The sequence below is a fragment of the Nyctibius grandis genome, chromosome 2 (assembly GCF_013368605.1).
Source record: "Nyctibius grandis isolate bNycGra1 chromosome 2, bNycGra1.pri, whole genome shotgun sequence".
In the NCBI taxonomy this organism is placed as follows: domain Eukaryota; kingdom Metazoa; phylum Chordata; class Aves; order Nyctibiiformes; family Nyctibiidae; genus Nyctibius; species Nyctibius grandis.
The window spans coordinates 48,975,585-48,999,613 of record NC_090659.1 but is presented as its reverse complement, the minus strand read 5'-3'; the positions used below and the strand labels follow the sequence as shown (position 1 = coordinate 48,999,613).

Here is a 24,029-nt window from a genome sequence, read left to right as displayed (position 1 = left end):
TGCCCTTAATTCGCACCCACAAACTCTCAACTCGCTCCTGATCCGCCCCCTGGACAGAACTCAATACATTCTAGCTGCCCACTCACATAAAGAGCAACTCCACCACCTCTCCTTAGTGGCCTGTCTTTCCTGAACAAGACATAGCCATCCATGACCACATTCCAGTCATGCGAGGCTTCCCACCAAGTCTCTGTAATTGCCACTAGATCATAGCCCCCCCGACCGAACACGGATTTCCAACTCCTCCTGTTTATTCCCCATGCTGCGCGCATTGGTGTACAGGCATTTCAGGGAGCGAGCTGAGCACACCGATTTCACCCCAGGGGGATGGGGGGCCTCCTGGTCTACCTCAACACTAGAGCGTTGCCCCAGTGGTGCAAGCCCAGCTACTACCCCATCCCCTACATTGTTAAGTATTTTATGCATCCAGCCCATGTTGCCAAATTTCAGTTTTCTAACATTCATTTCATTACTCCTACACACACTTCACCTCAGTAAAGGGATTTCAATGACGGTGCTCAATGAGCTTTTAAAATACTTCAGTCACTTAAAAGGCTGATGAGCTTTTGCAGGCCGGCTCCTTCCCACCTGACAGCTCTGCTCCCATGTCACCCAGGAGAAGTAAGTTGTATCTGTGGGTTTCTGTTTTGCTAATTGGGTGAAGATACCTCTCAGAAAACTTCAGATGCAACAGAGAATGTGGACACAACTGTCTATGCTAAGCATCAATACACATTAATATAGACCAAATGCTTTGATCCATTTAGAAATATCTCAGAATACGTGAACACTTTGAGATCAAAACTAAAAATTTCTTTAATTACTCTTAAGCAAGCACATTGCTTATGCAAAGATTCTGCACAGAAAGTGTTTAGCCTTTTCAGTCCAATACATGCACGTATGAGTGTACATATGCACAAGAAACCACAATGCTCTTGTCTTGACTTAAATAAACACCATGGATTGCTAAAAAAAAAAAAATAAAAACAAAACAAAAACCCAAACAAACCCCCCAAAACCCCAAACCAGCCAACAACAACGAAGTCCAATAAGGAAAATAAAGTCATATTCCTTGGCTACATGATCAATACAAAGTGCTTACCTGAATATCTTGAGTAGTTCAAGAACTCAAAAAAGACAATAAAATAAAAAATACTTCGCTACTCCATACCCCACTATTATCCACTCAGGAGGCAATTCAACAATGTAACTGTTAAAGGACCCAAAGAAGGATGTGCTCTGTGACAAACCTGGCTATACAGTACACAATAATATCATGCAATTATATCACATGCTATAATGTGTAGCCTCTATCATGTAAGAAGTACTATCTGTTACTTGCTATATACAGTAGACATGTCCTCCTAAAATTCCATTCAGATATCCTCAATTCCAAAATACATTAGATTCAATAATCAAAATATAGTCTTGTAAAAATTTAAAACTACAGTGTCAGGAATATTAGCTGATATAGGCATATCTAGTTGAGAAACTTGCTCCAGAAATGCATCCAAGAACTCCCTTGATTGCTCCTGCTCATATAGAAAAATAATCAGATTTCTGAAAATGTATAGCTCTCAGTCTAAAGATTACTAAACTCATTTTAATAATGTAACCTGACTGATAAAAAAAGGGTTCCCCAGTTAATCCTCTGTCACTCACCCCACTTTATCATCACTTAGATAAATTAAGTTAGCAATCTCTACTAAATTCAGTGGGGTTTTTGCTCTTTACACTGCATCTGGTGAATTCCTAAAATAGTAAGGAACACAATAACTCTAATGTAAGAAAATCCCACTTTCCTGTAATTTACTGTTCCCTGTTGGAGAACAATTACGTAAAACACCATTCATAGTATCAGACAATCAGCTGTTACATTCCACATTAAAGACACGTAAATCTTGTTCCACCTCCTTCACATTTTAAAAGCATAAACGTTTTACAAATGCAGCAGGTATATTAGGACTGAACTTCGTAACTTCTGAGCTATCTTTTCAGCTCTCAAAAACTAGCTCACTGGGCAAATCACTTCACAGAGACTGCACTGTATAACTAGGATATGATGAGCAGAAAATAACAGTAAGACAAGGACTAATTATACTCATCTTTAAGTAGGAGCTAGATAATGAAAGTACCTAGATGTGAAAATGACACAGAACACTTATATAAATTAAAGGATAACTGAGTACATAATTTTAAAACTTTTTTTTTTTTAGTCAACAATCCTCTAATTTGATCCTTATAGTTTTATTGATCTTTTCCATACTTTCATTTTGCCTCCCTCATACTCAATAAAAGAATGCAAAACTAAGAGTGACATCTTGTTAAATATTCTCAAATGATTTGCTGAAGATACTACTGCTGGTTTTTACTGCTGTTGGAAGTAGATCAATATTTCTGACTGGATGTTAAAAATGCAGATATATGTTAATGTGCTATGCTTTTAACTGTCGTTAAGACTCAGGTAATAATTCTGAAGCGTAAAAAAATAAATCTGCAGTGATCAGGGAGAATACATTTATCCCTCCAACATACAACACTGCACACATGAGCACAGCATTGGTCCTGTGAATACAGACTAACTTTCCTGACTTGGGTGGCTCCACAAAAGCCCGTGACTGTTCTCTTGTCCCAAGTACTCTCTCAACTTGTAACCCATGTAAACTCCTTTCCAACCTCAGTATCAGGCATTGCCTTAAGGCACAGAGTACTGACTACATATCATGTACACTTCTGTTGAAAACTTTCTGTTGAAAAATTGCATAAACCTTCTAGGCACTCCTAATCTGCAAAGCAAGAAAGATTATGCTAATGCAGGAGATGAGAGTGCCAGAAGGCCAAGTTCGTCACAACAACTTTGAGGACCTTGGGTTGAAGATGCCAAAGAAATGCTATGGGGTTTTTTGAAATCATTTAAGCAGTTTGCTATCTGCTAGTTTAGAATGGTCAGAATCTATATTCCTTTTAAGCCAGATAACATCTGAAGCAGTTTTTCCTATCTGTTCTCTTTCCTCCTGCCGTCACAGTCTTCACCACTGTAACAAGGGAGCAGCTGCACCCAAGATAGGCTCTTGTTCTCACTTCACCAGATGACTAATTAATCTCTTCTTTGAGTCTGCTCTGCCACTACAAGCAACTGTGCAATGCAAGGTGGTTGAGAGAAGGACTTATTTTTAGCTATGTCAGATAAGACTAACCATCAGACTAATCACTTGCACTTTGGCTGAAACATATGGTGAGCTTCACAGCAAAGTCTGAAAAAAAAGCGTATGTTGAATTTAAAATACTCACAAAATGTATTTGAGTCCATTTTTAATAACTTTCATATTCCATAATTTCTATAATGAAAAAAAGATACCTTTAAACATGAGTAAACCATAAATATAGAGGGAATTAAATCCAACCTTTGATCCATAGAGATACTGCGGCTGTGCATTAGGCTGCTTATCTCTCTGAAACTCCTGAGAAAATGGTAGCACGGTCCGAACAAATCTATAAAAACAAAAAAAAATAATTCATTAATTATACTTGGGTTAGTAGATGTGTGCCTGATGCACCATTCCCTGTATAATACTGCTTTTGTCTACATATAAAATCAAAGCCAGACCGTAGCTTTTCAGCCCAAGTTGAAACTGCGGAAGCACGTAGTCTGCATTGCCCAAAAGCCTGGACACAAATCATAACGCAATTCTCCATCACTTGTTGGGACCCTGTTCTTCCAGTGGTGAGCAGGGTCCCAGAATATTTCCCACCTCTACTCTAGCCCAGCTCAGCAAAAAGAGAAGCAACTAACAAAGTAGCAATAGCCTCTCACAGAGAGTAAGGGAGCTCCTTGTGCTTCCAAAATTAAGTCCTTAAGAATGAACTACACCTTCAAAGAACATGACTTTTCTGTTGAATGTTTTGGAGCTGCTTCCCCCCAAAGAAACTCACAGCAGGAGAAATACTTTAGGTTAACACTTTCAAAAAAAGTCAGGAGGAAGGGTATAATCCTTGTAGCAAAATTAATGTTTCAAAAGTTTGATCTTTACTACTTTAGTGTGAACATGTACTAATAGAAGTCATGTTTAGCTTTACCTTTGTATATTGTTAAGAGGATGACAAGAGAACTACAAAAATATGGAGTACTGCAAAAGACAGGATCAAACAGTGCACTCCCAACTGAGGTCCCCAGAATCTGAAGAATGGTGCTTGGGCAGAACTCTGCAGGCAGGAGTCCTCTCATGAACAAGCAGCGCAGACCTTCTCCCCTGAAGCTGCCTGTTAACTGTGTAATGCACATTTTGCAGCACTATAGTTTCAGTGCAGAAAGAAGTTAATCAACATCTCCTACAATTCTGATTCTGCCTAACTTTACTAAACCAAGCAAAATTATTGGTGCGTGTGTTTCCAGGTTGGATGGTTACTTTATTTTTTAATTTGAGAAAAAGGATTTCTTGGCAGATGGTGCAAAGCTGTATACACACAGGGAAGAGGTAAACAGCTATTTAAGAAGTGTACATCAAATGTTTGTATCAGATCAGGCTGTTCCGAGTGATAGCTGAGTAAAATACATGCATCTAGGAAAAGGTTTCAGGAAAGGAAGTTTGGAGTATATTATAATATAAGATACAATTATATCTTGCTCTGTTTTTGTTTACAATATGTTTGAATTTAATCAACACACAAAATAAATGATTCATTAATAATTCTTCCTAGAAAGAACACAGAAATTCTATTTTTAATACATGCATTTTCTAGTTGAAAACAAAAACAGCCATTCTAATCAAAAATTGTTTCACCCAAACATGTATAAATTGCACCATGTTGCTTACAATTATTCCCACTGTGTTTTATTTCTGAGTAATCTGAATCATTTTTGTGAGAACTATAACTTCAGGACAAGGTTTTCTGTATTGTTTTTTTACCTGCTCAAAAAACACGTATACCCACAGTTTCAGCTACTTTTTCATGTATATTTTAGCCCTGTCTTTCCAAAAGTACCTGTACTTGCTGAAGTCCAGAAAGTGCTTGCATTCAGAGCTTTGAGGAAAAAAAGATCATTTATGTGTATTATTTTTATACTCTCTATATATAATTTAAATTTTCTTACATTTACATTTCCTCAGTTTACAAGTTTCCCCCCTTCTCTCTCACTTACATAGCCACTGAAAACTTCCTCTTGAGATTACTTGAACCTGTTCTCTGCATAGATACTTCATTAATGAGTTTACCAGAGATTATGTAAGCATTTGATGGAATTCAAAGTAATCTGCAACATATGACAGTCCCAGACATTACTCTATTCCCGCTTCTTTCTCCCCAAATCCTATTCCTTTTCAAACTGACATCAATTTTCAAGCCCTAAGAAAATCTCTAAAACAAAAGAAATCAAGAGAGATACCATGTCATTTGAGATAAGACTGGGCAAGAGCTTATTTATTATCACTAAATTAAAACTCTCACAAGGAAAAGAGTGTTTCAGAATATAAATGTGGATGCATCCCATGACTTGGGAATTTGTAACTATTATTCTTTCTCTTTTCAAAAAGGTATTATGAATATATTTGAACTACAGTGTCATTAGTGTCTGGGAGATAACCAGTCAGACTGTATTTGGATTGAGAAGAATTCAGAGCCTCAGAAATCAAACACCAGGGAAATACTTCAAGACACAGTCTCTAAGCTTCATTAGCTCTGTACAAACACAACTAACTCATGTGTTCCCCAGTGCTCCTCTACATTCTTGGGGGTTTCTCCATCTCTAATGTTTTAGAATAGTAGCAAAATAACCTTAAAGGTTTCTTAAAGACTTGAAGCAAGCACCCATTTAATACTTTCTTGAGGGACGTGGGGGAAAGATGCTGAGAGACGAAAAAAAGAGGTTAAGAAAAGGAAGTAGGAGCAAGAGATACAGACATTTGGTATCTTACGGCGGGGCTACAGCTAAGTACTGAGGGTACAACAGGGAAAAGAAAATGCATCATTCTAGGAGGTATGTGACTAATCCCAATATATCATTCAGATAAATATTAGAGATTAGACCTCACAAAACTAAGAGCTACATAGAAATCTTTACAGTTCAGCATCATCTGCTATTCTTCAGACTTCTTCAATGTATGTGTGTGTGTTCTTTTTGACATCCTGATGGTTGGCTTCCTCCTGCTCCTCCTCCAAGAAAAAGAAACATCTCTTTGAAGGACTGAAGCTCTTTGAATATCAGTGTTAAAGCTAGACAAATTTCTACTTTCCCTCAGATACTGCTGGATGCAGGTTTTGGCATACTCCAAGATAATCAGTTCTTTTAATTTTTAATCAGTGTTGATGATCTCACAGCAATTTATCCATTTTAATCAACACAGGTTGTAAGCAAAGTAGATTAAGCAGATGAAAAGCCTGCTGGCTTACCAAAGCTTTGCAACAGTGATTGCTAAAGGACAACATGAGCCCCAAAGTAAGTATTTTAGGGATCAAATCATTTTATATTGGTGTTTCTGTGATACCTACCAGCAAGGAGTTCATACAAATTAACCTAAATGATTCTGTGATTCTAATTAGCATAATCTATTTAAGAAAATAAGGAGGAATCTGAAAGAGACCACTTCGGTCAATGAGCCCGCTTCCTTGCTACTGCAGGCACCAGATCAGACAGACAATCTCTCACAAACTTTCTGAGCTTCGTCTCAGAAGTAATAAGATACCACAATCCTCCCTCCCTGCTCGTACAGAAAGTGTCCCTCTGCACTTCCCTGTCTAATTGGGATGAACACTTTTAACTTCCAGCCTTCTCAAATTAGCTTGTCCAGTCTACCAGACCTAAGGGCAGCCCTATATCTCCTCTCTTAGTGAATCCTAGATCTAACTCACTCTTCTTGAACATGAATGCCAAGATCACAGAATCACAGAATGTTAGGGATTGGAAGGGACCTCGAAAGATCATCTAGTCCAATCCCCCTGCCGGAGCAGGATTCCCTAGACCATATCACACAGGAACGCGTCCAGGCGGGTTTTGAATGTCTCCAGAGAAGGAGACTCCACAACCTCTCTGGGCAGCCTGTTCCAGTGTTCGGTCACCCTCACTGTAAAGAAGTTTTTCCTCATACTTAAGTGGAACCTCCTGTGTTCCAGCTTGCACCCATTGCCCCTTGTCCTGTCAAGGGATGTCACTGAGAAGATCCTGGCTCCATCCTCGTGACACTTGCCCTTTACATATTTATAAACATTAATGAGGTCACCCCTCAGTCTCCTCTTCTCTAAGCTAAAGAGACCCAGCTCCCTCAGCCTCTCCTCATAAGGGAGATGTTCCACTCCCTTAATCATCTTTGTGGCTCTGCGCTGGACTCTCTCTAGCAGTTCCCTGTCCTTCTTGAACTGAGGGGCCCAGAACTGGACACAATATTCCAGATGCGGCCTCACCAGGCAGAGTAGAGGGGAGGAGAACCTCTCTCGACCTGCTAACCACACCCCTTCTAATACACCCCAGGATGCCATTGGCCTTCTCGGCCACAAGGGCACACTGCTGGCTCATGGTCATCCTGCTGTCCACTGGGACCCCCGGTCCCTTTCCCCTACGCTGGTCTCCAACAGCTCTGCCCCCAACTTGTACTGGTACATAGGGTTGTTCTTGCCCAGATGCAGGACTCTACACTTGCCCTTGTTATATTTCATTAAGTTTCTCACCGCCCAACTCTCCAGCCTGTCCAGGTCTCTCTGAATGGCTGCGCAGCCTTCCGGTGCATCAGCCACTCCTCCCAGTTTTGTGTCGTCAGCGAACTTGCTGACAGTGCACTCTATTCCCTCATCCAAGTCATTAATGAATATATTGAATAGAACTGGTCCCAGTACCGACCCTTGAGGGACTCCGCTAGACACAGGCCTCCAACTGGACTCTGTCCCATTGACCACCACTCTCTGGCTTCTTTCCTTCAGCCAGTTCACAATCCACCTCACTACCCGATCATCCAGACCACACTTCCTCAGTTTAGCTGCGAGGATGCTGTGGGAGACCGTGTCAAACGCTTTACTGAAATCGAGATAGACCACATCCACAGCTTTACCATCATCTATCCACCAGGTTATGTCCTCATAAAAGGCTATCAAGTTGGTTAAGCATGACTTCCCCTTGGTGAAGCCATGCTGAGTGCCCCCTAATGATCCCCCTGTCCTTGATGTGCCTAGAGACAGCACCAAGGACAAGTTGTTCCATCACCTTTCCGGGGATGGAGGTGAGGCTGACCGGTCTATAGTTACCCGGGTCCTCCTTCTTGCCCTTTTTGAAGACTGGAGTGACATTCGCTTTCCTCCAGTCCTCAGGCACCTCTCCCGTTGCCCACGACTTAGCAAAGATGATGGAGAGTGGCCTAGCAACGACTTCCGCCAGCTCCCTCAGCACCCGCGGGTGCATCCCATCAGGGCCCATGGATTTATGGACGTCCAGATTGCTTGATTGGTCCCTGACCCAGCCCTCATCTACCAAGACAGATTCCTCCTCTATCCTGACTTCTTCTGGGGCTGCAGGGGTCCGGGGCTCCTCAGGACAGCCTCCAGCAGTATAGACAGAGGCAAAGAAGGCATTCAGTAACTCCGCCTTCTTTTTATCCTCTGTCTCCAGGGCCCCCACCTCATTCATCAGTGGGCCTACATTGCCTCTAGTGTTGGTTTTACCTGCAATGTATTTGAAGAAGCCCTTTCTGTTGTCCTTGACCTCTCTTGCAAGGTTTAATTCCAAGGAGGCCAAGATAGAAAGAACAGGAGGCTACAATGGAAGTGTAAGGAAACAGCAGACAACACAGAGCATGATAGGGTAACAGATACCCACCACTCCATCACTATCACCTTCCATTTTGGCAGAAAGACTTTTTTTTTTTAAGGTGGGGGAAGATAAAGTGCTTGTTATCAAATTTGATGGAGTATTTGACTACAGTCGCCCCTACTTTGTATGAGCCTATATAACTACATCATTTGGCTCTTTGTAGCAGAAACTAGGTAGTTTTCACGGCCAGTGCTGCTTTTCAGGTTTGCTCCAGCAGTGCCTGAAAGGGCTGAAAATTTTTCTGACAGTGACTACCAGAGAGTATATGCAAGACAAGAAGATGCAGCTGTTCTCTTGTAAAAACTAATCTCAAAAGCAGTATGAGAGAGACAGAGAGCTCGCAGAAGGAAGGGGGAGGCACGCAGGAAGACTGAAAAATAAAAAGCTGGTCTTTTTGTTCATTCTGTGATAAATCTGTATCCTCAGAAGAAACATGTCATACTGCATTTGGAAGAGTGCTATACACATTACTTTCTTCCACAGAATACAGACTTGGATAATGTGTTGAGAGGAGATGGAGCTACAAGTCTGACTGCTGTCTCAGGAAGCTTGTATCATAGAATCGGTTTGGTTGGAAAGGACCTTTAGGATCATCAAGTCCAACCGCTAACCTAACACTACTAAGTCCACCACTAAACCATATCCCTAAGCACCACATCTACATGTCTTTTAAATACCTCCAGGGATGGTGACTCCACCACTTCCCTGGGCAGCCTGTTCCAATGCTGATAACCCTTTCTGTGAAAAAAATTTCCTGATATCCAATCTAAACCTCCCCTGGCACAACTTGAGGCCGTTTCCTCTCGTCCTATCACTTGTTACCTGGGAGAAGAGACCGACACCACCTCGCTACAACCTCCTTTCAGGTAGTTATAGAGAGCGATAAGGTCTCCCCTGAGCCTCCTTTTCTCCAGACTAAACAACCCCAGTTCCCTCAGCCGCTCCTCATAAGACTTGTTCTCCAGACCCTTCACCAGCTTTGTTGCCCTTCTTTGGACTCTCTCCAGCACCTCAATGTCTTTCTTGTAGTGAGGGGCCCAAAACTGAACACGGTACTCGAGGTGTGGCCTCACCAGTGCCAAGTACAAGGGGACGATCACTTCCCTTGTCCTGCTGGCCATGCTAGTTCTGATACAAGCCAGGATGCTGTTGGCCTTCTTGGACACCTGGGCACACTGCTGGCTCATATTCAGCCAGCCATTGATCAACACCCCCAGGTCCTTTTCCACCAGGCAGCTTTCCAACCACTCTTCCCCAAGCCTGTAGCAGTGCATGGGGTTGTTGTGCCCCAAGTGCAGAACCTGACACTTGGCCTTATTGAATCTCATACAGTTGGCCTCGGCCCATCGATCCAGCCTGTCCAGATCCCTCTGCAGAGCCTTCCTACCCTCCAGCAGATCAACACTCCCGCCCAACTTGGTGTCGTCTACAAACTTCCTAAGGGTGCACTCAATCCCCCTCGTCCAGATCATTGATAAAGATATTGAACATAATTGGCCCAATACTGAGCCCTGGGGAACACCACTTGTGACCAGCTGCCGACTAGATTTAGCTCCACTCACCACAACTCTTTGGGCCTGGCCATCCAGCCAGTTTTTTACCCAGCAAAGCGCACGCCCATCCAAGCCATGAGCAGTCAGTTTCTCTAGGATAATGCTGTGGGAAACAGCGTCAAAGGCTTCACTAAAGTCAAGGCAGACAACACCCACAGCCTTTCCCTCATCCAGGGAGCGGTTCACCTTGTTATAGAAGGAGACCAGGTTAGTCAAGCAAGACCTGCCTTTCAGAAACCCACGATGACTGGGCCCGATTGCCTGGTTGTCCTGTACGTGCCCCATGATGGCAGTCAAGATGATCTGTTCCATAATATTCCCCAGCACCAAGGTCAGACTGACAGGCCTGTAGTTCCCCAGATCCTCCTTCTGGCCCTTCTTGTAGATGGGCATCACATTTGCTAACTTCCAGTCAACTGGGACCTTCCCAGTTAGCCAGGACTGCTGATAAATGATGGGAAGTGGCTTGGTAAGCACTTCTGCCAGCTCCCTCAGTACCCTTGGGTGGATCCCATCTGGCCCCATAGACTTGTGCATGTCTAAGTGGCATAGCAGGTCTCTCTCTAACCATTTCCCTGTGGATTATGGGGGCTTCACTCTGCTCCTCGTCCCTGTCTTCCAGCTCATGAGGCTGGGTATCCAGAGAAGAACTGGTCTTACTACTAAAGACTGCGGCAAAGAAGGCATTAAGCACCTCAGCCTTTTCCTCATCTTTTGTCACTATGTTTCCCCCCACATCCAATAAAGGATGGAGATTCATTTTTTGTTGTCTTTTACGGTAGTAGCCATTAAGTTCTAGTTGGGCTTTGGCCCTTCTAATTTTTTCCCTGCACAGACTCACGTCTTCTTTGCAGTCCTCCTGAGTCACCTGCCCCTTCTGCTAAAGATCATAAACTCTCCTTTTTTCCCTGAGTTCCAGTCAAAGCTCTCTGGTCAGCCAAGCTGGTCTTCTTCCCCATCATCTTGTCTTTCATCACCTGGAAACAGCCTCCTCCTGCACCTCCAAGATTTCTTTCTTGAGGAGTGTCCATCCTTCCTGGACCCCTTTGCCCTTCAGGACTGCCTCCCAAGGGACTCTGTCAACCAGGCTGCTAAACAGGCCAAAGTCTGCCCTCCAGAAGTTCAAGGTAGCAGTTGTGCTGATCCCCTTCCTTACTTCAAGAATCGAAAACTCTATCATTTCATGATCGCTATGCCCAAGATGGTCTCCAATTATCACATCACCCACAAGTCTTTCTCTGTTTGCAAACAAGAGGTCCAGGGGGCACCTTCCCTAGTTGGCTCACTCACCAGCTGTGTCAGGAAGTTCTCTCTCACACCCTCCAGGAACCTCTGAGACTGTTTCCTCTCTGCTGTATTGTATTTCCAGCAGACATCGGGTAAGTTGAAGTCCCCTATGACAACAAGGGCTAGCAATTGTGAGATTTCACTATCATTTGTGTCAAGAAAGCACAGAAAATCCTCAATACAAATAAATGTCTAGGCTGCCTTACATTTGCTCATCTGTTAACCCTGAACACAAAACATGCTATCATGGAAGGAAATGATCAGCTTAGAATTAGTAAAGAAAATAAAGCAGAAAAAGGAACACTACAGATAGTGGAAAAGGAACAAAGAACCAAAATCTGGAAGTTGTCTTTGTGTCATATGAATCCTCTTGCCAGCCCTAGTCCTCCTAACTCCACAAAGATACAGGGGAGTGAAAAAAGTACAGATGTAGGCATAAGCATGACAAAGATTCCTGGTGTGGAAAGACCTTTGGCTTGGAAACACGTGCAGCTGAGAGCCAACATGAGAGAGGGCTCTTAAAAAAATCCCAAGCAGCACAGAAAAGACAAGTGGGAAATGGCTGTTCATGGTCACTTTCAGTATAAGAACTGGCAGGCAACAGCTTGAGAGCAAACTAAAAGATACCTTTTTCATGCAGCACACAGCTTCTCTGCAGACTCCTCACTACAGCACATCATGAATGCCAAAACCTCACATAGCTTTAAAAAAAAAGGAATGGACAAAGCAATGGAGAAAAAAAAAATACCTGTAAAGGGCCAGAAATGCACTAACATCCCACCATTTTTGTTTTACAGAAACACCTGAACGTTGCTAGAGGCCGGCACATTTCCTGGGAGAAAAATCACCGCAAGCCTCCCTTGTTTTCATACTCGGCCTCTGCATGGCTGCTGCCAGTGTCAGGACACTGGACTAGAGAGGGCTTTGACCTCGCCTGCAGTTCATACGCTCATGCCATTATCGAAAAGTTTGTTCTCTTTCTTTCCTGATCGACAACAGGTGGATCAAAAACACCCTTGGATTTCCCTGCTAATGCCCATCCACAGAGGTCCCCTCTCCCCATTCCTTCTCCACAAACTGTTGCGCAGTCTGGACAGGGCTGCGCAGCTGGCCAGCATTAATGAGACTAAATTTCAGAAAACTGGGAACTGCAATTATTAAATTGCTAAATCTTTTAATAGCAGCTTCACTGTTTAATCTCAGTACATTATCAGATATAAAAAAAATGCCTAAGTCCCAAATAATTAAACACGCAACATGTTTCAATACTTCTGCATGAATAGCCTTAGCCTTTGAATCAAACCTGCAGGGTTTCAAAACACTCATTTACAAATGTTTGAAATCATCACGTTCAAGCATTCTTGGGAAAAGTTTCAAAGGTACTGGATACAAGTAATCTGACCAAAACACTAACTTTAAAGAAGGACCTTTACACCTAGTCTGTGGTCAAATTACTGAGAGGCAAGCCACAGACATTACAAATTTCCTGGGAGCTCTACCACTAAACCCCTCACCACCAAGCAACCTCTCTGCTTTTATCATACTAATTTCTCTTTCTTCCAGCCTTTTGTTGTTACTTTTCTTCCCTTGTTTACACATAGCTTTCATGCAAGGACATTACCTATCAAGAGTCAAGAATTAAAAATAAGCAGCTCTCACAGAGCTCCTCACTGTGTACTCCTCTATTTGCACACAATAACCTGTACAGCTGAATGCAGAGAGAGCTCATCAATTTAGAGTTCAGGCTAACAGCAAGGCAGCAATAGACATAATGAATGTGCTTAAGAACTATAAAAGGGATAGAAACTCCCTGTTCCCTCTCCCAGCAAAAACATCAAACGGGCACCAATATAGCATGTGCAACACCCACATTAATTCTCTCCATGCTGCTGGTTTTGACTGAAACCAAAGCAATTCTGTGATGAAATTGGACACATGGTACACATACTGCCTAAGATCTGGCTCCCTTTATCATCTCTTAAATTAATTATCCTGAATTAATTACCCGACAAGCTTGAGGATCAGTATAACTCAATTCGTGCGTACAGTTTTTCAACAGACAAGCAACAGTCCTACGGGATCCTGCCAGTGTCCTTTGGCATTCCACGCTTGCTTCCCAAGCACTGTGGTCTGCAGCACGGCCGTCCTTATAGTCAGGATGAACACAGACTGAAGTGTTATAGGAGCTACTGAATGTCTTTCATTAAGGCTGACAGGTGAAGGATCAGCATTAAGATTTTCTTTTAAAGATTATGCTTATATGATTCTTAATACATTGCACTGAATATTCCAATATCGATCTCCAGATACATCAACTGCACAGTAGCTTCCTTAGAAATACATTCAACTCTCCTGTGTAGACAGATTCATGTAACAGAAGCTTCTTGGCTAAAACTTAACCACAAAAACACCCTTTTTTTTTTTCCACAGACAAAATCTTGGATCTGAAATGCAACATAACCATCATGGAACATGTCAGACAGGGAAAGCTCTCCAAGGAGACAGTGAAAGATGAGAACAGGTTTCCTTCTCTTTCAACAGCTCAATATTCAATATCACTTTACTGTCACTTCACAGTGCTTTAACTGAAACCTGAGTAAAGGCTAAAAGCAACACAAATCCTAAACACAGCACACAAGCAGGAAGCCCAGAAATGCAAAGTGCCAAGCACTGCACCTTCCACTCATTCAAACTTTAGATCCTACCTTCCTCTTTCTATTTCCATTACTCACTCTCCTTAAAGGCTGCAACTGTAGTTGCAGTGAACACTGAACTCTTCCCTTCTCCAGTAAACAAATCTTTTCTTCACATTAACGCAGAATCAGGAATATGATTTTATTTCCATCATCTCACAGTTGAGGATCCTGTTTACCAAAATATCTTCCTGATATGCACTTTGCAGTATTTTTGGGCACACTTTATTTTTCAGCGTATCATAGCTAAGCCGTTAAAATGACAGAATTTGGATGCTGCGGTTACATTTGGCTTCTATCGTGGACAAATAACCGGCTTTCATACATTTGACAGTACTTAGTAAAATGACTCATGCTGCTTCATTTCAAGTAAAGCATTAGAAGTAGAAGACGCACTAAATGAATGGAGACGGACTTGTCAGCATTTGCTAGGAAAGAAGTTGCAGGAGGGTGGTAAAAGAACTGCTGCAAACAAAAGGCTGCTGTGCTAACCTGTTAGTGGATCCATTGTAGCAGTAGTTTGGAAGGAAATCATAATTGAGTTCCCAAAAGACATGAAGAGTGATTCTTCCATAAGGGGCTGACACATTGTGATTGGCTTCTCTGAACATGGCATCAAAGCTGTCCAAGGTCATATATCTACTCAGAAGCTTGTGAGTCATTTTGTTTATCTCTATCAAGCCATCCAGCTCCTACAAAAAACAAGAGGAAAGGAAGTGAACAGTGCATTTAATAAGGTGGAGAAACTCAATAAAGTACATAAATGACCTTGACGAAATAGAAGACTTAGAAAGAAGCCAAAATGAACAACTGACTCTCCCATAGTCTCTTACTGAAACGATAAGAGATGGAAAGAATCAGTGCTCTTGGGATTGTTTTGTAACTATTTCCCACTAAAACCCTCTGAGAGTTTAAGGGTATTCATTAAAATTGGTCGACGCTGAAGACGGGCCTTAAATACAGATCTATGCCGAGTCCTCTTCCACTGAGCAAAAAGTTAAACCTCCAACATTTAAATGGGGTCAGACATAGGCCAAGAAGCATCTTCTGCATTCCCTACTTTACAAGCTATCACAAAGTAATTTCTGCTCAGTAGGACAACTGGTGAACTAACTTTTGTAGTAGTACTGGTAGGGATAACATCACATTTACCATAAATCCTTCTCATGGTTTACTCCAGTGAAGAATGTACTAAGATGCAATGAAAGACCAGACCAGACATTTACAAATCTTGTGAAGGTATCCACAAAATCACTAGCTGCAGACTACACAACTATATATGAGCACTGCCTTTCATAATGTTTCTCCTCTTGACAAGAAATTCCTAGTATGGTCTCTGGCACTTTCTTTTTAAAAAAAAAAAAAAAAAAAAATCCATCTCTGACATCAGACACTGAAAATACCAAACACAAGGAGCACAACCTCTCACTTCAAAAAAACCCCCAAGCACTGCTTTTAAAGATTGTTGTGCAATGACCTAGTGAAGGAATGTCCAGTGGCTTTGTTTGGCTGTGCATCAAACTACTGGTCATATTCCCATCTAGTGCTGTCAGATTTAATTGCTCCATGTTTCAAAGGATTTTCAAACCTGTGAGTAACAGTTACTTTAAGGAAAAAACCACTATATTGTTATTGCAGTATTGAGTCCAATCTGAGGGAAAAAAATAGCTCAGTCTTTTAACTACCTTCATTTAACTTATTTACCTTGAAAAAGAGCAGAAATTAGTGATTAGTTAAGCTATTAGTATCAGTTTCTCACTGAGGAAACCAAGCAGTTCTCAGCAGAAATTATTTTGCATAAAACAAAAATAAAGGAGAAAAAAAAAAAAGGAGCATGGTGGAGGGATAACACCTTAGCCCTTCCACTTTCTAACTCAAGAAAAAGTGAGAATCTGCAACCTAAGAAACACATCATCAATGGTTTCTGTTCACTTAGCCACTAAGAAAATCCTGCACATAACAAAAAAACTCCACACTTCAATAATTCAAAGGTTATAACACCAAGTGCTGAAAAGTGAAGGACGCTCTATGCCTCAGCATTTGATTTATCTTCAGTAAAGGATGAAATTAAATCAAGGTAGTTAACAGCATGACAAAATCTCACTGGTAAAAAACTTCTTATGGAAAGACCAAATTTCTTGCATAATTTTTAATTTTTTTCTTTCATTCCAGCAGAACTGAATGTGTCTGATATTTCTCTTGTTGACTGCATATTTACTTGTCAAATTTATGCTGTCTGGAAATAAAATTTGTTTTTTAGCATTTTAATAAGGAAACTCAAAAAGACACCTCGATATTGCACAGATGCTCTTCCAAACGCATAAGTCAGATCTTGTTCCTCCACAAAAAGTTATTCTTGTCATGCTACAAATCCAAGCCGCCTGGGTAAATAAACTCATTTTGAATCCACCAGGCACAAGTCTGTTTTGTTTTGGTCTGCAATTTATCTATAAGCATGGACAGAAGTGGGCATTTACAAAAATTTAAATCACATGAGTGCTCATTTTCCTTGTTTCCTCATGGCTTCTAGTAGACACCTTCTCTACAAGTGATGTTTACACCTTACTCCCAAGGCCCTCGGTTGCAGCAGGTTTATTTTTTTTCTGGGCAAGGAAAGAACAAGATTCTCAGTCTCAAAAGTACTGGGACTTGCACAGTCCCATGTACAGCAGCATACTCCAAAGTACTGCATCAGGTCAGGCCCAAGCACTGGTTGAACATGTTAAGGCACAGGGAGAAAAAAATCATAGCACATCAGAATTAATAAAGTCCACAATATACTACAATGTCAACAGAGGATTTGCCAGTATAATTTCTGATGTCGCCGGAGGTGACTAAAAGAATGCCTTTTGCAAGACTAAGCTGCTTCTCTGTATGAGGTTTTGTCAAGCTAGACTTAGTAAACCAGACAACTTCAACCATAGTGTTGTATGATTTCACACTTAAGGAAAAATTAAAACAAAACATCAGAGGGAAAAGTTTTGTTATTTTTCCAAGACTGCTTAAATTATTTCCCATTTATATATATTTAACGAAGGTTTAGGATAAAACAAGTTTGCCTGTTAGTCATTCAGCCTCTTCTCCTTTCAGGAGTGACTGTACAACTATTTGCTCAGATAATAGTTATAGAGGACTTCTAGCAAAGCCAGGTAAACTTTTTCGCTTCTGCCATTAAAAAACAAATACAGATTTATAATGGGGGAAAAATAAAGAGAAAAAAAGGCTAGATGTCTGCCATTCTGAATGCAAATAAAATAAATAAAAATTAAATTAAATTAAAATAAATTAAAACAAAACTAGCATCTAGACCCCAACTGCAGCGTTAGCGCTCTCGCAAAACTGCAACACAACACTCACCACAATGGAAGTCAAATCCTCGCTTTCAAATCGACCAATTGCGAGTTCCATTGACCTGTACATGGCTGCTGAAATTCGCTGAGTGATGAGTCGGTTCAGGTCTATTGACCTACCAAGAAGCTAAAGAAAAAAATGCTATGAAGTTTTGAACTGAAAGTCAAATTACGAGACAAGCTGTACAAGGACTATGAGACTCCACAGATTAACAGACTCTCACATGGTTAACTTGCGTTCCAAACACACAGAAACAAAGCAGACGGACAAAATGTATAAACTCATGAACAAATGAGGTACTACAATTTACAACCTAAGTGTCAGAAAACTAAGTAAAATCACATGTTGCAGTTACATCTAAGTATTTATATCAGCATTTTAAGCTTCCATGACATCGTGCCAACAACATATTGTAAACTGGTGAAAGTCATTCGTAGGAAGACAATGCTACTATATGTGACATTCCTATTTGGCTTGTGTTTGCTTAACTGCAACAGACATTTGCATTAAAACAGGATCTTGTAAGTTTTTTTCTTAATTTACTCCTTTGTATGACAAAAAAGCTGATCTCAAATGTCAGTTATGCCACTTAAATGAGAGAACATAAAGTACAGAAAGCGTTTTATATACCTACATAAACCAACACCATTGTAAAATTGCCAAGCAAATCAAATACAACAGAGTATGAGTTAACTCACTTGGACATGTCTCTGTTTCAGCAGTGTCTCGTAGCGGTTGGACTGTAGCAACTGAATGGTTGCTCCCTGATTCTTGCATTCTGAACGTAATCGCTTTTCCAGAAGCAGGCTGTTATGAAAGGAAGAAAATGCTTAAAGTATATTAGACAGCAAAGCAGAGCAGAAATGCACGAATAACAGTTCTCACTACTGGAATAGCTACCTGCCAGCCATTGCCTTGTAGTACGCAAATATTTGGTCTGCCAGCTTGTAGACAAATTGGTCAAAACACAGGTTTACCTTGGGAGGGAAAAAAATTGTGCAGTTTAGATATACTTAAAATTAAAAGAGGGGAGCTTGTCCAAGACCTCCCACTGTTTATCAAACATAATTAAGAAAGTTAATGCACCCAAATTTCCCAGTACAAGAAAAGATGACATTCAGTTTTCAGCATTAATGTGAGGCATTTTGCACAGATCTACAGGTTTTCTTACAACATATCACCCAACCAGTTACCCATATTCTGGTCTTTCTTCTCAGTTTGTTTATTATCACCAACTGTTCTGAATCTCTTATAATAAGTCTTGGCCTTTAGCATCATTTTCACATTCAGGAACAGACTATTTTTCCCCAGTAGGTAAGGTTACTTTACCTCTGCCTCAATCTCATCATAGAGGAACTGCTTCTTAAATTTAGTAAGTGCATAATGAGCACTGTCATTATAAAGGTCCAAAGAATACAGAACATACCTGGATGAAAAAGAATAAAAAAAAGTTACACGTCTATAGAAATTATGATTCTTTAGGATGGTGCAGTCAAGATGTTGTAAGCCAGCTAATATTGTAATCTACATGTGGTTCATGCAAACAGGATCATTTTTTTGTTTGAGTTTTTATATAAAGTATCACAATTTCTCCTTTAAGAAAGTCTTTTGTTAGTTCAAGAAACTGTATAGATAAGTTTGCAGTCTGAAACTTGTTTACTAGATGTAGCTTTCCATCAAAATGGAACTATGCTTTTACCACTATGCGTTATATTTGACATCTTTGAGGAGTAAGGAGAACTGCCTCAAGGAACAACATATTTGGCTGGTGCAATGATACTTACATGAAAGGTTTCACATTGTAATTATTCACTTCAAAAAGAAAACTTTGAGAATCTGGAAACTGGCAAATGTAAGAGGAAAATTTTATAAAGGTTTAGAATACCTTCCCAGTGACTGCTCATTAGAATCAATTGAAGCAGTAACATTATAACAAGGAATGGCAATCATTAAGAATAATCATTCAGTGGAAGAGCACAAGTAGGTCTTACTCCATCATTGATGCCTCTTTGGTCTCCAAAATATGGTCCGTCAGAATCCAAGGCATGGACATCTCAATGGGAAACTGGATTCTTCTGCCCATGGTCAACTCTAAGAAGAATTCCCTGAACCACAGCTGGGACAGATCACAGCATTGCTGCAGGGTTTCTTTCAGAATAAATAAGGAAGAATTACACTTCTTACAGAAATACACCAGGAACAATACAACTGTGATTCTGATGATGCAACGTGAAACAAAAAAAAAGCAGGTGTGAGTCACTAGAGCTATACATAGGCCAAATATGTAAAGCAAATTCAAAACAAAGCCCGTGACTTTTTTCAACGAGTTTTGAGCTCCATGTTGGCCCCTAAAGTGGTGCCTTATTACAGAAAAAAGTGTGGGAGTGGACCAGACAACCAGTTAAACAGAAAAACTATGTTCACCAGTAAAGGGGGATTTCTAGTTTAATTTCTCTGCTGGGGGCTGAGAAAGCCATACACTGAACTTGGGAAGCAGCAAGCGAAAGAGACAAAATTGTACCGGATCCACCAGTACTATCTCTCCCTCTGGAGTACTGAGTCACTCCACACATCCCTGTCAATTAGACGAGCACGAAATGACAGACAGACACATGAAGGAGGGATAAAAACAATAAGTTTCTAAGGCTGCTGTCAAGGGCATGGAGGTGTGCTTCCCACCTCTCCATAAAACACTCGGCACAAGCCTCCTTTTGCAGAAGGCTTGAGAACCAAAACAGGAATGAACTTTCAACACTAAGGTCTTCTGAAGACCTTCTGAAGTGCTGTTCCCCAGTAGCATTATGACTGACATTTGACATTAACAGGCTCCCCCTTCTCTGCGGGTAAAGGAGTCCAGTAGCAAAACAAAAATGAAAGACAACACAGCATGGTGATGACAAAGACTAGATACATTCAATGTCAGTAGGTGAATTCATTAGGACAGGATGTTTCCGATTACAATTAACTGAATAGTAAGAGTAGTGAAACGACATCAAATTTACCACTACAGAGAATTTGTTTCCTCTGTACTTAAAACAAAAAAAATCCCCAAAACCCCCAAACACAAAAACTACTTCCTTTTTAAAATTTCAATGTGTATAGGCTTATCTGTCCCTTATTTATATAAATATGTACATTAAAAAAAAGGGAGGTAACAATATGAAATTTGACACATTATAAACAAATGTATAACAAGTCAAAATAAAAATCCCACCACAATACTGAATATCAGGTCTCAGAAAAAGTTTGGACAGACCAAGGCTTTTGATAAATAAACCAAAGGTAAGTTGACTTAGGCAATCGGAAACATTTTCCAGGTCGTGTTAGAGGTGTTAGGACATGCTAAGCTGGACACTGATCATCTACATATCTTACCACTGAAATTTATCAAATGAGTGTAGAAGAAAGACTCGCGATGGAATTTTTCTATGTCCAATATGGTGGGTCCCTCAAGGCTACTTCTCAAGGTTTTCTTGGAACCACTTTTGTCAGCAATGAGGGACTCTAACATAGTTCTCACCATGTAAAGCTGTATCATTAAAGGAAACAATTGTGGTGGAAAGGGGGGGAAAAAAGGAAAATACACATGGTACATTAGTTGAGCAACACTGAGAATTACTATCAGTAAGCGACTGCTCCACTTCAAATTGAAAACCGGCACTGTGTGGGTAAAAGCCTTTCAGGCGAGAGGAACAGATGCAACGCTAGCCTACGCACCAGCACGAATGCCTACCCAAGCCAAGGGGACCTCCACTGACACTTAGCAGCAGACCATTTGCAGTGGAACAGTTCACATCACCACAAAAAGTAGAAGTAATAAGTAATGTCTTACCACCAAAGTTTAAAAGAGGCGGATAGATGTAGGACTGCCTCAGAAACTTGTGTGTCACATGCAATAGCTTTTCCAATCCCAGAGACTTGAGCTGCTTCAACAGCTCAGCAGAGTTTAAGGACTCTGTCATAGTGCGAACCATGTAGAGCTAAAAACCAACAGACAGGGGCAGGCAGGGAAGAGAAAATCCGTTAATAAAAACACATGGGTAAATAAGGAAGGGGAAACAGAAGCAGCGAAAACGTGTTAGTTTGTTAAAAATGAAAAGCAGCACAGTAAGCATGCGGAGGAGGACATACAGAAAGGTTTCCTCATTCAGAATAATCCTGCAATCTGGTGCTCCCTCAAGCGAAGGGAAAAGTTCTTGTTCATTTTAGAGGATGCTCAGAGAGTCATGAACTTCTCCAATGATTTCGCAAAGATTTCCAAGTATTACCAATTCATACGCAGCCATTTTAGAACTGCATGAAACTGAGAAAAACCTATCTAAAATGGATATATTTGACCCCCCCTTCCTCCTGTCAGCCGAGACAGACAAGTGTGCCAGCCCAAGAGCAGAAAAAGCAGACAGAACCATGTACAACAGCCTGTTGCAGCCAGTGAAAGAAAGCCCTTAAACATACCACACATAGCAGCAGCACACTGGTGGCGATAGTTAATTTTTTTCCCCAGAAAATTAGAAATCAAATCATTTTTTCCTAATTCCCAAACCAAAATCTTCATTAAACCCATCTTACCACAACTGAAGCAACTTTTTATTACCCAAGATAATTATCCATACATGCTCTCTTCCCCATAGATTTCAAGTATTAAAGGACTGCCTTTACAAACCACAGTTGCCTTCAATTTTTCACCCAAAGTGCTCAGTATCTCATTTTCTCAGATGAGCTATGAATACCACACCATACACACTCCAAACAAATCCACAAAGAAAATAAAAAATATAATTATACGGAGGTAACAAGAACGAGCATCTAGGTATGGGATTTCAGTTATTACCACAGAAAAAACACCTGAAATACTTCCTGTTTTAGCAGCAGGAGCAGATCAAATAGATTTTAGGGAGCAATTTTATCATTCATTACTGAACAGCAAAAGGGATCTTGTCAGAAGTCAAATACTCTCCCATATTTAAAGGCAATCATTTATATTTTAAACGTATTTTAAAACTACATAGACATCTATTGAATAATGGGATTTAACAAAAAAAATCCAGTAGCCATACCAGAGATGGGAGTCAGTCAAGAAATAATTCAAATAGTTCAAACATATCCTTTAAAACACATGAGGAGCTCAGTGAGAAAATATTTCTTCCCAGGTAGTCAAATTAAAGAGATTGAACACTTGGAAAAATTATGCATCACAGTAGAAAGTGACAGCAACCCAGACAAGAGGATTTTGGTTAAGTATATATAATTTTGTAAATATAAATCTAACCAGAGTAGATTTTTAGCATTTAAAAAAAAAAAACCCTGCAAATTTTAAATAGTTCAGGCCAGAGAGAAAACATTTCATGCAATAATTGTTGACAGATATCACAACCACCAGACAGGAAAATACCTGAGTGCTGGAGGGTCCCACTGCACGCCTTGGGACTTTGATGTCAAAACCACTTTTGGGGTCCTTCTCTCCCCTTAGAGCTGGGTCATTGAATGGCTCGTGACCCGCTTCCCAGTCACAGACTGTCTTTCTGATGGCCTGCAAAACACTGAACACAATTCACACGACTTCAGACCAGGATGCATCCAAGTGCACCGATGAGAACATTTTACTTTTTTTAAGCACTCTTCCACCAGAGTTACCCGAGCATTTGGGAGCTTGGGGTAACTCAGAGCAACCATAAATTATTTCACCAAGAACTTCAAGAATGCCCCATGCACGAAACGATCACTCCACACTGTTTATCAAAAAGGATAGTCCAGAGCCCTTCTCCTCTGTCAGAAGAAATTTGACCTCTGAAACATGTTCATCAGAGACAAAGTCACTTGCCAAGAATCCATCTCTGGGGTCCTGAGCAAGCGCATCAAGCCATTTTGTTCTCCTGAACCACAAAAAGCAGATTATTCGAGCAAACCAAAACAGATTACTAACCAAACCAAAGAGAGGCAATGAAAAGCAACGAAATTCCTGTTTCCAGTAGAACTCCAGAATTCAGCTGGAATTTATACAGCTTCCTACTTCTAACTCCAAATACTGAACTGGACTTCAGACACTTGTCAGAAACACAGCCAGCCATATCCTGTGGCATGCTGAATGTTCAAGCAAATGTCTCCTCCGAAATCTGAGCAGGTATGAAAATAACACTTCCTATTTCATGAAAGTCTCTGGGACAAAAAGACTCTTCTTGCAAACTTGATAATTTGGAGTAATTTGTTTATTTTCAGCTTATTACAGTATTTTTGTGGCAGTCAGAGCATTTAGCAATAGCCTAATTAGCCAAAGACTTTCACCTCTAACAGCTTTGCAATGAAATGTGGGAGTAAACAAATGGTAAACATGTCAAGATTAAAAGCAAACAATTA

General features: G+C 40.7%; 1 protein-coding gene across 5 annotated transcripts in view; it reads right to left on the bottom strand.

Moving 5' to 3' along the window:
• Positions 1 to 24,029, bottom strand: part of CYFIP1 (cytoplasmic FMR1 interacting protein 1) — a 90,443-nt gene that overhangs the window by 30,517 nt on the left and 35,897 nt on the right. For 4 of the 5 annotated variants that reach the window (XM_068417704.1, XM_068417723.1, XM_068417714.1 and 1 more), the window contains 9 exons: positions 23,068 to 23,215; positions 21,051 to 21,204; positions 19,667 to 19,823; positions 19,005 to 19,101; positions 18,576 to 18,652; positions 18,374 to 18,482; positions 17,682 to 17,801; positions 14,817 to 15,016; positions 3,405 to 3,492 (listed from right to left, as the gene is read on the bottom strand). In XM_068417704.1, the coding sequence (XP_068273805.1) occupies positions 3,405 to 3,492; positions 14,817 to 15,016; positions 17,682 to 17,801; positions 18,374 to 18,482; positions 18,576 to 18,652; positions 19,005 to 19,101; positions 19,667 to 19,823; positions 21,051 to 21,204; positions 23,068 to 23,215 (1,150 nt within the window). Of the gene's footprint in view, positions 1 to 3,404; positions 3,493 to 14,816; positions 15,017 to 17,681; positions 17,802 to 18,373; positions 18,483 to 18,575; positions 18,653 to 19,004; positions 19,102 to 19,666; positions 19,824 to 21,050; positions 21,205 to 21,507; positions 21,530 to 23,067; positions 23,216 to 24,029 lie in introns of those variants that run through there. The other variant, XM_068417741.1, reaches the window with a different exon arrangement.